The sequence below is a fragment of the Antechinus flavipes genome, chromosome 2 (assembly GCF_016432865.1).
Source record: "Antechinus flavipes isolate AdamAnt ecotype Samford, QLD, Australia chromosome 2, AdamAnt_v2, whole genome shotgun sequence".
NCBI classification, from domain to species: domain Eukaryota; kingdom Metazoa; phylum Chordata; class Mammalia; order Dasyuromorphia; family Dasyuridae; genus Antechinus; species Antechinus flavipes.
The window spans coordinates 51,325,762-51,339,705 of record NC_067399.1 but is presented as its reverse complement, the minus strand read 5'-3'; the positions used below and the strand labels follow the sequence as shown (position 1 = coordinate 51,339,705).

Here is a 13,944-nt window from a genome sequence, read left to right as displayed (position 1 = left end):
TTTAGAAGTAAGCTCAAACTTGCAGGATAAGTCAAGTTTACATTTGGAATTTATTGCTCTTCAAAACATTCTTTTCTAGGTCTTCTCGAATGTGTGGAAATCTGTTGTTATTTTAATCCCTCTGCATTTAACAGCTAGTCTCCACATTGCTGGCAGAACTTGGTTCTAAATTAATTGAATTGTGAAATTTAATCTTTAACAATTGCAGACCTTGCAATCTCGATGTTAATTAGCTTTTTAATTTTCTGAGGGGCAATCTAATCTTTCAATGGGGCAATTCTTTATTTTCTGCATTTTTTTTTTGTGTGTGTGTGCTTTCATGATCTTCTGGGAAACCTAGAACCCTTTGATCATCTGTCACTGAGAACAATGGTTTACTTGGAAAATGAGCAATTTTCTTTTAAATGTTTTGGGAAGAGGGGTTGGCTTCTCTTCCAATAGTACTTGACTTCCTTGTATTTGCATTCCTCATGTTTTGGGAAACCCCTCTCTCTGGTGAGACTCACCATCAACATTGAAAGTTTAAATCTACCCATTTTGATGTTCAAGCCAAAAATCCTGCTTTAATAATTCTTATTTCTTTTTTAAGTCACTCTGGAACAGTTTTTATTCCATGTTTTCCTTCTCCATAGGCACTTAATTCATTTTTCTATGGTGATTTATTGTAGAACTAAGGGTACTCAGGAGGGGTGATATCCTCAAATATTTAAGGGGGTTCATTCTTTATGGCTTTAGAAGAAACACGACCAAATGCAGACAGCATTTACAGAGACACCGATTCAAAAGCAAAGGGATGGGGTGCTGCAGCAGATGGTAGCCAGTTGTCTATTCTAGACCATGGAAAAGGAATCTTGGTTATTACCTAAAGTAGGGAACCATTCTCCCTCATTTAAGGTCCACTGTGAGTATGGATGACAAGTTCCCCAACATGCTTTTGACTCTTGGAGAAAACAGCATTTAATCACATCTGACTGTAGATGCTCTGAAATTTTTTATTTCATTTTTTAAAAAAGAAAACAATAATTTACATCAGTAAACAAACCAGAAAGCTTAACGAACTTCTTCCCAAATCCCAATGCTGAGCGCAGATATCAGCTAGGAAAAATGGTCCATGGCTCCTCACAGCTGCTTCCCTGACCCATTGGGAGGCTACAGACCCCATTCATTCAGTGAGGCTGTCCCCAAGCCTTTGCCTGAGAATTCCAGTCATCTCTTTGGAAAGGTGATAAAAAGGGACTGGGGAGCCACCTCTTTACCTCTATTTTCCCTTCTTGTCTAGTCTTCTCCTAAATCTGGGAGCAACTCCGCTGTGAAGATCCATTGAGGCCCCGGTACCTGATACCCCAGTAGCATCACTGCTTGCACATGGAGCTGGGAGCCTCTTTTTTGATTAAGCAAAAGGTAAACAGACACAGCGAAAACCTTTAAAAATATAAAAATAATCTAATGAACATGGCCATCTCAAAAATCACATAAGCACGTTTGGTTCTGGCTTACCCAGGCTCCCTATCATGCCCCCAATGCTGATCCTATACTAGGGTTTATTTTTTGATTTTTTAAAAAATATATATATATTTTTAAATGTTCCATAAAAATACTATTGTTCCTAGTCAAACACAGATATTGCAATATGAAGAGTAACTGCTTTTTCCTCACTCTATAAAATGTGAAAAGATTATCACACTGGTTAATATAGAAAAATGCCAGAATCTCTAAGTATCACAAAAGCTGGTACCAAATGAGCAAGGTGGAAATTTTACTGGATGCTAGATGTTAGGACTCTGCTCCCCTTAAATGGATCTAACCTGTCCGGATCAGCAATGACAGAGTCAGGGCTCTCCATCTAGTCTTTAGAAGCATGAAAGCCAGACCAGTGTTCAGGAAAAAAAAGAAGACAACCGGATGCTCTGTTTGCCAGAGCCAACATCCCTCCCTCCACTCAGCTGCTCTTTAGGCATCACCTGGGTCTCCAAACATCAAACAAATCAACTCTAGCCAGAAGAGAGCTCACCGGCTGAACCTTCGAACAGTAAAAGGTGCATCAATCCCCCCTCCCGGGAGGGTGCTGAGGGCGGACCCCTGGGCTCGGCCTGCTCAACTAGTGACAAAAGGTGCAATTCAAATCAAGGTGCGGGGAGGCCTGAGGAACGAGCGAGCCTCTTGTCCCTCCACGTGGGACAGCCAGGGCCGCCTTCAGTTCTCAGAGAGGGACAGCGCCAGGGCCGCCTGAAACGCCGCTTCTTCATCGATGTTGTAGTCCTGGAAGAAAACAACAGGAGCTCTCCAGTCCTTCCCCAAAGGCTCACGCAAAAGAAACACAACTGTCAGTGACCACAAAGAGCAACACTCCGTGTCACGGGTGAGATGCCGATCCCAAAGTCCCCATCCCGGGAAGAGCGCGGCCAGTGCTGCAGAAAGCCGCCCTCCTACGCTGTTGGTGGAGCTGAAGGTCTTTTGGAATCCCACTGTTCCCCCCGACGGGGCAACCCCGCCCCAGGGCTCAGACTCACACAAACATGCACAGTGACACATGCCCAGCAACTAGAAGACATTTGTGCTAATCCCAGTAAGCCGATGTATCAGAGCACTGCTGCTGCCGCCAGAATGAGTGTGAGAAATGCTGCCGGGCATGGAGAGCTATCCCTACTGACCCGGCAGGCAGACCTAACGACAATGAACTCGGGCTAAGTGCGGCCAACGAAGAGGAACCCAGGCCCGGTGAGTGACCCAGTGCCAGACGTAGCTGCTGCAGCCTCACCCGGGCCCCCAGATCCCGCTCAGCAGCCCCCCATTCCCCCCATGGCAGGCCTTTCAAGGTCTGTCCCACACCATACAAACAGCAGGCCCTCATCTCACGGCCACCCAGGGCACCCAGAGGCTGGGTCCCTGCTCCAGCGGCCCCTCACCCCAGCCTCTGCCACAGGTAAGTCGCCCCAGAGGCTCCAGCCTCGGCTCTTGCCAACCTTGCTGAGCCTGGCCCCCTCCCCTTCTACAACTGGGGGGGCTTAGAAATGTCAGGGACCTGATCCCCAGCCCTTCAGTCTGCTCTCTTCTAACAAGCCAGGGCTAGGGAGAATACTGAAGGAGTCCATGACTCAGCATCTTAATGGCAGCTACATGAAAAGCTGTGGGAAGCTGAGGGGAGGGAAGATGGGAGCCCAGCTTGGTCTGGGAGCTGCCCTGGATCTGCACTCCCAGGCTCTTCCCCAAGCCAGAGAGCCTCAGCCTTTTAAAGGGCCCCAACTGCCCTCTAGTGGCCACACTCAGGAGGGCTTAGGCCCAGGGCTTTTCCCTGTGGAGGGGGAATCAAGTGGGCCCCTTGTCGGGCAGTCATTTTAAAAAGCAAATGGATGGCAGCCCAAAGGAGGAGGACACAAGTCAGGTGCCCCTGTTGGACAGGGGCAGTGCAGGGGGCGCAGCTGGGGGCCTTCACGTAACTGCCCCGAGCCAGAAGGAAGGAGGAGGGGGGCATTGCCATCAGCCGCAGGGCAGGAGAAAGGGCAGGGGAAGGAATAAGAATGAGACCAAGCAGAGTCCTGCCTCTTTCCTGGTTTGTGGAAGCGGTTCCGGCCGGGGCCCAGAAGCCGCATCCCCAACGGTTTTGCTCAGGGCCATCTGTCCCAGCACCTGCTCTCAGGGAGGCCTTGTCCTTCTACCCAACGAACGGAGATCAGGGGCCCCTCCTCTCTGACTGCGGCCCAGTCCGTTCTGAAGCCCCCCAGGCCGCCCTCCCTGTTAGACGCTAAGCTCTGAGGAAGGGACCCCTGTCTCATGGTGTCCCCAGCTCCGCACAGTGTGGGCCCACAGCGGGTGCTTCATGTGTACTGACTCACCCCCCCGGGAGCCCAAAGGCACTCACCACAAAGGTGTCATAGGAGAATTTGTGTCGATGGAGCAGGTGCTGCAGGAAATTGGCGCTCTTGTAGCTGGGGTCCCCCCAGGGCATGGCAGAGCAGATTGGACAGACCTGAAACACAGCAGGTGAGGACTGGGGGGAAGGGGGGGCAGAGACCCTTGCTGTCCCCCCTGCGAGAAACTTCCAGGCAAGCTCCACAAAGGCCGCCCCCAAGCGGTCCCCGTGCCCCTGTCCTCCACATGTAGACAAGCCAACAAGGAGGCCCTCCGGAACCTCCCCTGCCAGCGAGAGGCTCAGGGACTGCTTCTGCCCCTTGGCATCCCGCGCATAGCACGCTGCCCACTCACCACTCGGTTGGGGTCACTGCGGTGGTTCTCCATACAGTGCTTCACCAGCTCCTGCTGGTCCAGATTTCGGGCTCCACAGTATGGACAGACAAAGGTAGATCTGTTTGGGATGTTGCTGAGCAGCAGGGAGGAGAGGAGAGGGAGTTAGGAGTGCGACCAGCCCGGCTCGGAGCCACGGGGCAGGGCTGGTAACAGAGACCCTCCCCTGAATATTCTTGTCAACATCCAACAGCTTCCCCGTCGGAGGGCCTGTCCCGTGGCCTCTCCCAGCTACCTGCCCAGCCTCTGGCCCATGGCCCATTTCACAAAGGTCCCCTCTTTTCTGGGGACAGATGCCACTGGACCCTGCTCCTCTCCCTTCTTTCCCAAGGCTCCCAAACTCCCTTCTTTGCAGGGGCTGCTAATGATGCTGCCCCCTCCCCAGCTAACCAAGCAGAAACCAGAACCACCTAGGCTGAGGGATTAGGGGAAATAAACGTCTCTCCTCGGAAGCCGAAGACTGGTCCAACTAGAATCTGCTGGGCCCTGAATGGCCTCCTGCTCTGGGAAACCATCTCCCAAGAGCAGGTCCCCATGGGGATCTCCTGCCTTTTCTATCAAGCCTCAATTAACAAGTGTAACTCTTGTCCTCTTAAGCTGTTCATCCCTTAGGATAGGGATCCTCAAACTTTTTAAATAGGGGACCAGTTCATTGTCCTTCAGACTGTTGGAGGGCTGGACTATAGTAAAAATAAAAACTTTGTTTTGTGGGCCTTTAAATAAAGAAACTTCGTAGCTGTGGGTGAGGGGGATAAACCCTCAGCTGCTGCATCTGGCCTGTGGGTCATAGTATGAGGACCCCTGCCTTAGGGACTTAGAGACTGGGCCCAGCTCATATTCTAAGGAACCAAAAAAGGGGATCTCCCACTTGCTGCCCCATATGGCAGCCTAAGTACTTACTAGTCAGGCCAAATGGTCTCTCTCAGCCGTTCTTTTAATAACAACAACATTTCATGACCATGTGGCTGTTTCCCTTGCCCTCGAAGGCACTGATCAGCCTTGGATCCAGAATTAACAACTCACATAAATAGCTCCTTTCACGATTTTATAATCTATGTGGACCAAGTTGTCATAGCCCCCATGGGAAAATGGGAAAAACTAAGGCTCTGAGTCAAGAGCACGAGGCAGACTACCTGGAGAGCAGGGTTTCTACCTTTCCTACTCTCAAGGCTTGTTTTAAGGGAAGAGCTCAGAACAACCAGATCAAGAATTTAACCTGCAGACCCAGATCCTGTCACTTATTTCCCTGTCTCCTTTCCCGAAGGGACCACTGGGATTCACATTACCAAAGGGAAATCGAAAGCCCAGTTGGGGCGACTCACCAGGGAATGGGCTGGGACGTCGGCACTACAGGGACAAACTTGGGACAGCTGGCCATCTGCTCCTGGACCTTCACACAGGAAGAAATGTGTGATCTCATCTTTGCAAGAGTCACCTAAGGGAGCAAAGGAGAGGAGGCATCACAGGCCCGCCAGAACCAGTGTGCCACATTCACCAAAAGGGAACACAAAAGGTGATCTCACTCCTATGCAGGAGCTGCCAGAGTCCCGAACAAGACAAACTTAGGACAGCCTCTAAACACAATGTCAGCTCCATGGCTCTGGTGACCACCATAGGAGCAGTGACAAAGGCAGCTCAGGGAAGAGCAACTAGAAAGGCAAAGGGGATGGGGAGAAACACTAAAGAAGCTGTTTTTGCTCAAAATATGTACAATGTTCAAGGTAAGTTTTTGGATAAAATTAATGGGGAGTGACCCAAAAAGAATGATGGGGGTACCCGGGATACTTCAGTTCCTAGTTGGTCAGGCTTGTGGAGGTCCTGGGAGCTGACATTGCTCTGGGGCAGTTCAAGGGAGAGTCCTGATTTAGGAGACTAAGACTGGACAGCTAAGTTGGAAAGTGCAGAGGTCACAGAGAGCTCCTGCAAGTCTCTTGGGAGCAGAGGGACATTCTGGTCAGTCTCTTCCTCGGGTATACCTTTTTTACTGTGATTTGGAAGGCTAGCGAGGAAGCAAACACTAATCAGGAACCAATCCTCTATCAATAGAATAGAAAACATAGCCAACTAACCAGATAAGGGAGGGAAGAGAGAAGACAGGTGACAGGAGTGTGTCTACTGGGTCTGTATCCCAAAGAAATCAAAGAAGGAAAAGGACTCCCATGTGCAAGAAGCTTTTTGTAATGGCAAAGAACTGGAAATTGAGCCCATCAGTTGGGGAATGGCTGAATAAGTTATGATACATGAATATGATGGAATATTATTGTTCCATAAGAAATGCTGAGCAGGATGGTTTCGGAAAGGCCTGGAAAGATTTACATGAACTGATGCTAAGAGAAACAAGCAGAACCAGGAAAACATTGTACATGGCATCAGCAAGATTGGGTGATGATCAACTATGACAGACTTGATTCTTCTCACCGGTTCAGTGATTCAAGGCAATTCCAATAAACTTTGGATGCCATCCACATCCAAAGAGAAAACTATGGAGACTGAAATGTAAATCACATGCTATGTTCACTTTTTCCCCCTTTTTCTTTTAATTTCCCTTTTCTTTTTTTTCCCCTCTCTTGTGGTTTTCCCTTTTGTTCTGATTTACCCGCCTCCCAACAGGATTCATAAGGAAATATATATAAAAAAAGAATGTACATGTATAATGCCAAAAAAGTTGTTTACATGTAACTGAAGAAAAATTTTCAGAATGCTATCTAAAATTAAGTAAAATAAAATGGTGGCCCTTACTATCTGATTTGGAGCTATTGTCTAGTGTACCATGAGATCCTTGAGAACAGACTGTCTTGGCTTTTCTAGGAGTATCTATAGCAAAGTGCTTGGCACACAGCAGGTACTTCATAAATGCTTTTCCATTCCATTGTGTTGTCCCTTTTAAACCCTAAGTAATAAGGACATAGTTTTGTTTACTCATGATTATGGAATAAACTATACTCCCCTCTATAAGGTTAGCTGGGAACCATGAAGCTTTCTACCCCTGGTTCTCAGCTCTCTTGAAGCAATCACTGTCACAAACTGATTTCCAGACTGTCTCAGTTAGCTGGCTAACCAACTCAGGACGTTCTCTAGATCTAAGTAGCTTGACAGGACAGGGGCTTGATAGAGCCTGAAAAAATTATTTCTCCAGAGAAGCAAAAGTTCCTAAGAGAAAGCCCACCCACTCATCATGGAGAGGTATGCCTTCAAAGGCAGAAACAAAACTCTCCAAAGGGATGTGGCAGCTCGCTTACCACTCGCCAAAAGCTGAGAGAATGGGTCCGTGAAGGCTTCCCCTATAAGTTACCTTCTTGCTGCAGCCTCGGCATGGAGCTTTATAAGATGACAGCTGCTTTTCCACATTGGAGGCTTTATCCACTTTCTTTGGGTCAAAGGGCATTCGGCAGAGTGGGCAGAGTGGAGATGGCACCTGGAGACATGGCTGCAAACACTCCCCACAGAATCTACAAAGAAACACAACTCCTGAGCCCATCTGGGAGCAGGGAAAGAGGCTCTGTCCTGGGCAGCCATGGTTGGGGCCCCTGACACCCCTCCCCCCTCACTCCCTGGCCAGTGATCTCAATAAGGCAAGGATGAGGCTGCCCTGCTCATCGTGGGCTCATCCTGGGTTTGGCAATGATTCACTTCTGTTTCTTTGGCAGAATGCACAAAGAATGGCTGTATGCTGGAGGCCTTAGCGTTAACTGTGCGGGGGCAGCTGGATGGATGGCAGTGGACAGAAACCCAGAAAGTCAGAAGGACCTGAAGTTCAATTTGGCCTTAGGCACTTCACACTTACTGTGTGACCCTGAGCAAGTCACTTAACCCTACCTACCTCACCAAAAAAAAACCAAATCCAATTTATTATGTGATCTTGGGTAAATTAACTGAATCCTCCAAGCCTCAGCTGAAAATGGTTATGATGCTACCTAACCTGCCTAAATGTATATACAAAACCGCTTGAGATCTCCAATTATCTATAGATATTTCAGTCAACAGTTCTGAGTATGGGACCCCCTGGGAGTCCTGAGACCTTTTCATAAGTTATATAAGGACAAAACTATTTTAATAATAATATTTCCGCATTATTTGCCTAGTAAAATAGTCCTTCTTTTTCCCACTACATAAGGATATGAAGTTGGATTTTTAATACTTCAATCAAAACAACATTATCCCAGCAGATTAACAGAAACAGATGAAAATCCAGCTGTCTCCTATTAAGCTTGAAATTAAGGAGATTACAACATGTAAACAATGCCATTCTAACTTTTTAAATTTATTTTTCATGGGGAAAAAAAACTGTTGCAAACATAACGAGCTTTTAATTTTTAAATGAATCAGCACATAGCTTAACAGTTTTTATTTCTGATTTAGCGATTCCTGATAAACAACACATAAACAAAAGCTCTTTGGGATCCTCAATATTATTTTTAAGAGTGGAAAATGATACAGAGAACAAGGAGTTACACATTAAAGCACTCTCTCTGACCCTCAACCTTTCCCGCTCTACTGGCTGCTTCCCTCATACATGTTTGCAAACATTACAAAGCTTCGTGAATAATTATCATTAATTGTGTGGCTATGGCCAAGTCACTTCGTCTTGGTTTCTTTCTCTAGAAAATCAGACTGCATTCTGGGTAAAGAACCACCCAGAACTAACACCCAACAAGGGGGGCAAGGAGGAGTATGGCCCCTACCGGAAACAAAGGGATCATCATCAGGCCACTCACCACCCTTTGTAAGCAGGTCAGAGAAAAACCAGAGACACCCCCAGCTTGTCCAAAGGAGAAGACAGGAAGATTACCTGCCCCCAACACAAGATCCTTCTACCTCCCTCCTTAAGACTTGAGTGGGCCCTGTAGGAAGGAGGCATCTTAATGAGCACCCATCTCAGACTAAAAACAGGGCAGGAGAAAGTGGGCCAGGAGGCTTGGGAGCAGCTAGAATGGGAGATTAAGGCCCAATGCTGCCTGATTAATCGGTGGGCTGTTCTGTCAGAAAGGGTCTATTGAGGGCTGAGCGGAGGAGCCATGCAAGCCCCGCAAATAGCAAACCTCCTCCTGTCTACCTGGGACAAGCTGGCATCCAGGGGGTCTCAGGCTCTATGGCTTCTAAGTGGGGGCAGGGGGCCCCATCGGGACTGGGAAGCTGATTCCAGCACCACCCAAAGGGCACCTGCCTGCATGCTAGGTCACCCGAGAGGCAAGAGTAAGGGACGAGGGCCAGAGGCTGGAAGCTCCCAGGCAGCCCCAATCTGGCCTCCAAGGGCTCTCATGGACTCCAGGTTTCTCTCTCTCTCTCTCTCTCTCCTCTCTCTCTCTCTCTCTCTCTCTCTCTCTCTCACACACACACACACACACACACACACCCCTCCAGCTGGTATTTACAATTACTTCCCACTCTGTAGAAGCATGTTCAGAACAGTTGTTATTTTCACAGGGCAGGGCTCGTGGGCTTGAGGGTGACACCATTTGTCACCACAGGGGAGATGTGGGGGTGCGTATGCATCGTCCCCACCCAGAAGCCCCCTCCACCCCACCACCAAGCTCCAAGGGCTGGGCCCACTCACTTTGGACAGGCACAGGAAGGCACCCCAACCCAGCCCCCACCCCCCATGCTAGCTGGCCAGGCCAAAGGGGAAACATGGCACAATCCAAGAAAGAGGAAGAGAAAGGAGCCAGATCTAGCTTCCAGGCCATGCCATCTACTTGAAGAAAATCTCGCTGTGGGCCTTAAAAGAGTCAAAACCTAACCTTAGCTCAGGCCTTTTAAATCAGGGGCAGGGAAAGAAAGCAGCCCCTGTGCTAAACACTTGATAAATATCATCAATTATACTGTACAAGGCTAAGAATAAATTTAAGGATCTTGTGTGGGAAGGACGGAGGGGGAAGGGGCTGTGAGGGCACCAGGGCCGCACTTCTGACTATTTCAACATGTCAGATTCCCTGGGGAGTTAGGCAGCAGAACAGAGTGTCTGATGCTCCTGGTGCAGGTTTCAGGGGGTGATACTTTCTCAGATTCAAGAGCACACACTCATGCAGCAATGACGTCCCATATTAGAAAATCCCACCAGAACTTGTCCTGGTGGCAAATGGCTTCTTGGGCTGTATTAATCATCTGTGGGGTTAACATCAAGTTAGACTCTGAAGCAGAGTCCAAGAGGGGGCCAACCTGGGGCCCAGAACGGCCCCCCCCCACTCCCCACCTGGGGCTTCAGCTCAGATAAGGGGGAATATAAAAGATTGCAACTTGTGGCCCACGCCAAAGCTAAGATCCAGGTTGAAATCATGCTTTAGGCCCTGAGGAGCTGGGCATGGATGGGCAAGGGCAAATTCCTTACTAGGATATGGGGCTGATAATATTTGCACAACCAAACTCACTTAATTGAAAAAAAGAATTCTGCAAGCTTGCACTGGGGATGGGCAGGGTGATCTCAAACTAAAAGAGACCTAAGACTCAACAGCGTTGGGACAAAACATTTCCTGTAACCTCCAGCTGTCAAGGGAGAAACAGCTGCCGCCACCGAAACAGGAGCTGGGAGCCATCTGGGGGAGGGGAACATCTCAACCTTTCAAGACCACTTGACTCATTTCAATTAACATAAGGACCATTCAAAATGGGTCAAATCTGCCACTAGGCTGTGATTGATAGACGCCAGCCTGCCTGCCTCCCTCTGCAGCTGGGCAAAGAATCTGGTTCTTTACTCTGCAGTGCTTCAGTGACCCCAGCCTCAAAATGACTGATCTGCCAGCAGCAAAGCTGGAGGCACCCCTTCCCCTGGCACCCATCAGGTGCCTCTGTCTATTTCTGTTAATGTTTGATGACAGCCAGCCAGTTAAAGCATTTAAGTACTTGCCAAGTGCCAGGCATCTATCTCAATAACTACTGTAGATACAAGTAGAAGAGTCCTGGTCCTCAAGATGCTTACAATCCACCAGGGCAAAACAATGAGTGGTGCAGGGATCCCGATTCCTCCTCATACCAAGGTGCCTCTGCCTCCTTCCCCTTTTTGCTCTCTTCAGAATTTAACCCAAAGGTCTCCTTTGGCCCCTTAAGCTGGTGGCCAATAACATACACAAACATCTGTTTTGGAGTCTCTGGGATGCTTGCTGATGTCAGGTCCCTCTCTCCAACAGGTTTGCTTTTCCTTAGTTCCCTCATAATTGCTTTCACAAACAACTGGGACTGGGCATATTCTGGATGCTGGAGTAATGGGGCACCAGACAAGGGAGAAAAAAGTTGCAAAAGGTATAGATTAGATGGGAAGAGAAAGAAACAGATGCCAAAACACTCCTCTTTGCCCAAGATTAAAATAGCCAACCACCCCCAAAATGGACTGCTCTAGCCACCAAAGCAGGATAGGCTCCTGTCCCCCAAAAGAATGAGAACTGGAAATGTGACTTTTAGTTCTGAATCAGTGGGCAAATCTTCCCACAAGTGAGAGAGTGAGGACTGAAGATGAGACCGCGTGAGATGATCTAGTGTGGGCTTTTGTGTCCACATTTGTGTGTAAGGGCACTTCTGGAGGAGAGGCAGTTACTGTGGACTTGGTTGTTCTGAGCTTAAAGCTTGCTTGGTTCTCAATTAGTTTTCTCTTCTCAGCAGGTGCTTGGGGTTTTCCCCCCAGTAGAACCCAATTCTCTGTGACCCCATGGACCACGCTGTCCATGAGATTTTCTGGGCAAAGCCATCGGGGTGGTTTATTTCTTCAGTGGATCAAGCAAACAGATTTAAGGGGCTTGTCTGGGGTCATTCAGCTACAATGTCTGAGTTCAGACTTGAATTCGAGTTTTCCTGACTACAACAAGCTCAAGTTTTGTCCTTGTTTTTGACCAAAATGACAACCACTATGTTCCAGGCCAGTGAGAGTATGTCCCACCGTGTCCCAATGTGTGCTCAGAATGCTCTGTCACAAGCGGTCCCGTGAGCGTCGGGGGTGGATTCTTTTTGCAGAACAAGCTCAGACTCCCCCCAGATTGTGGGAGGGGGTGGGAAGGAGGGAGGGGAAGCATCCCAAGAAGCTGTGACGGACTTGGAGGCCTGCAGAAGAGAAGGCTTTTGGAACCCATTACATTTTTTGTGTTTGAGGAAGGCGCTGGAGAGAGTAAAAGAAGATTAAAAGGGCACACAAGGGGCACAGATCCCTGGAAGAGCACACTGCCCAAGATGCCCTGGGGGGAAAGAGCTAGATGACTAAGAATCAGGGGGCCCAAGAAATAGTGAAGGATAAGGAAGTTTCCTGTGAAGCTGCAGAAGATACTGGAAACTCCAGGGCTTCTTCAGGAAGAGAGCGTTCCTCCGCGTGGGATCTCTTTAAGCTGGGAACGGAACGGAGAGATCATCACAAGCAAAGTGAAATTCCCGAATCACGCGGAGCGGAGCGCTCTAAATACAGGAGCAGAGCCAGCGCCGGGACTTCTAGGCTCCCGCAGTGCCCGCGGAGAAAACCCTTTCAAAGTAACCCCGAGGCCCCGGAGTCGGAGCTTGTCCGCGGGAGGGACCGAGCGCCGGCCCCATTGCAGCCCCACGGCCACTGCTGCAAACGGCCAGGGAGTGCCGCCGTCACGGCCTCCCAGAGCGCAGCCCTCCGGGAGCAGGCTGCCTCACTCCCCCCGACGGAGGCTAAGGACGGCGGAGCCGCCAGGAGCCCAAGCCTTCCCATTGCGCGCAGGAGCACACTGAGGCGCGGAGGGGAAAGGCAGCAGCGCAAGGTCACACGGCTCTGCCCCCCAAGCCCGGGCTCCCCCCATGCCCAGGGCAGGATGCTCCGGGACGCTTCTCCCTGTCCGCTTTGCCCCTAGTTGGGTGCACGCGCGCCGCCTCGCGGATCCGACTGGGAACTCCGGAAACCTGGAAGCCTCCGGGAGCCGGGGGAGCCCGGGCCCCACAGTACAAGAACCCCCAGACTCTGCTTCATCGGGGGTTGCGCAAAAATTCTATACACTGAGCCCTTTGGAAGAGAAACTGAGGAGGAGCGTCTCCTTCACCAACGAGCCCTCCTGCAGGGCGAGGGGGGGGTCCCAGCCAGACAGCAGCCCACCTCCCCCCTTTGCGGGGGGGGGGGGGGAACCTCCGGCGTTCCCTCACGGCTTCCCCTTTCTCCTGCAGAGCTGAGGGTTGCAGTCCCCGCCCCACCCCCACCTCCCGAGAAACCAAAAAAGTGTCGATTACTACTACTACAACTCCTCCTACTACTACCGGCGCGGCTGCAGCTACAGTGCCGCCTAAGCCGGGGTGAACAAAGCGTCCGCCTCTGGCCACAACCGAGGGGAGGGGAGACAGGAGTGGAGACGGCCCTTCTCCGTCTCCAGTCTTCCAGAAGGGGAAACTGAGGACCCTTCCACGCCCCGCCGCCCGCCCGGGTCTCACGTGTGTCCGCAGCTGCCGATGGCCACGGGTCGGTGGTAGACCTCCAGACAGATGGGGCAGCTGTACTGGGCCTCCAGGCCGCTTTCGCCGCCGGCGCCGGGCCCGGCAGGGGGCTGCGGGGCACTGGTTGGGGCCCCGGCCGGCGGGTGCTGCCGCTGTTGCGCCGATGCCACCAGGCTGCGGAACATCGCCATCGCGGGGCCCGGCCCGGCCCGCCCCTGCCCGCCGGCCCGGCACGCTGTCCCAGCTCGCTCCCAACCCGGAGCTCACTCTCGGGACCCCACTCAGTCCAGGTCCGGGTCTCCTGCCGTCGGCCGCCCCGCCCCGCGCATCTTTATGGGATCTCGC

The 13,944-nt window shown here is 50.6% G+C and overlaps 1 protein-coding gene across 2 annotated transcripts; it reads right to left on the bottom strand.

Annotated features, from left to right (window-relative positions):
• Positions 1-972: 972 nt before the first annotated feature.
• Positions 973-13,909, bottom strand: RNF166 (ring finger protein 166). Of its 2 annotated transcripts, XM_051974795.1 has the most exons (6): positions 13,597-13,891; positions 7,535-7,691; positions 5,565-5,677; positions 4,204-4,318; positions 3,860-3,967; positions 973-2,259 (listed from the first exon to the last, which is right to left on the bottom strand). In XM_051974795.1, the coding sequence occupies exons 1-6, from the start codon at positions 13,788-13,790 to the stop codon at positions 2,194-2,196; spliced, it is 753 nt and encodes a 250-aa protein (XP_051830755.1). In that variant the 5' UTR covers positions 13,791-13,891; the 3' UTR covers positions 973-2,193. The 2 variants fall into 2 exon arrangements, with proteins under 2 accessions (XP_051830755.1, XP_051830754.1); XM_051974794.1 differs by lacking the exon at positions 7,535-7,691 and having other exon boundaries at positions 13,597-13,909.
• Between the last annotated feature and the right edge of the window lie 35 nt (positions 13,910-13,944).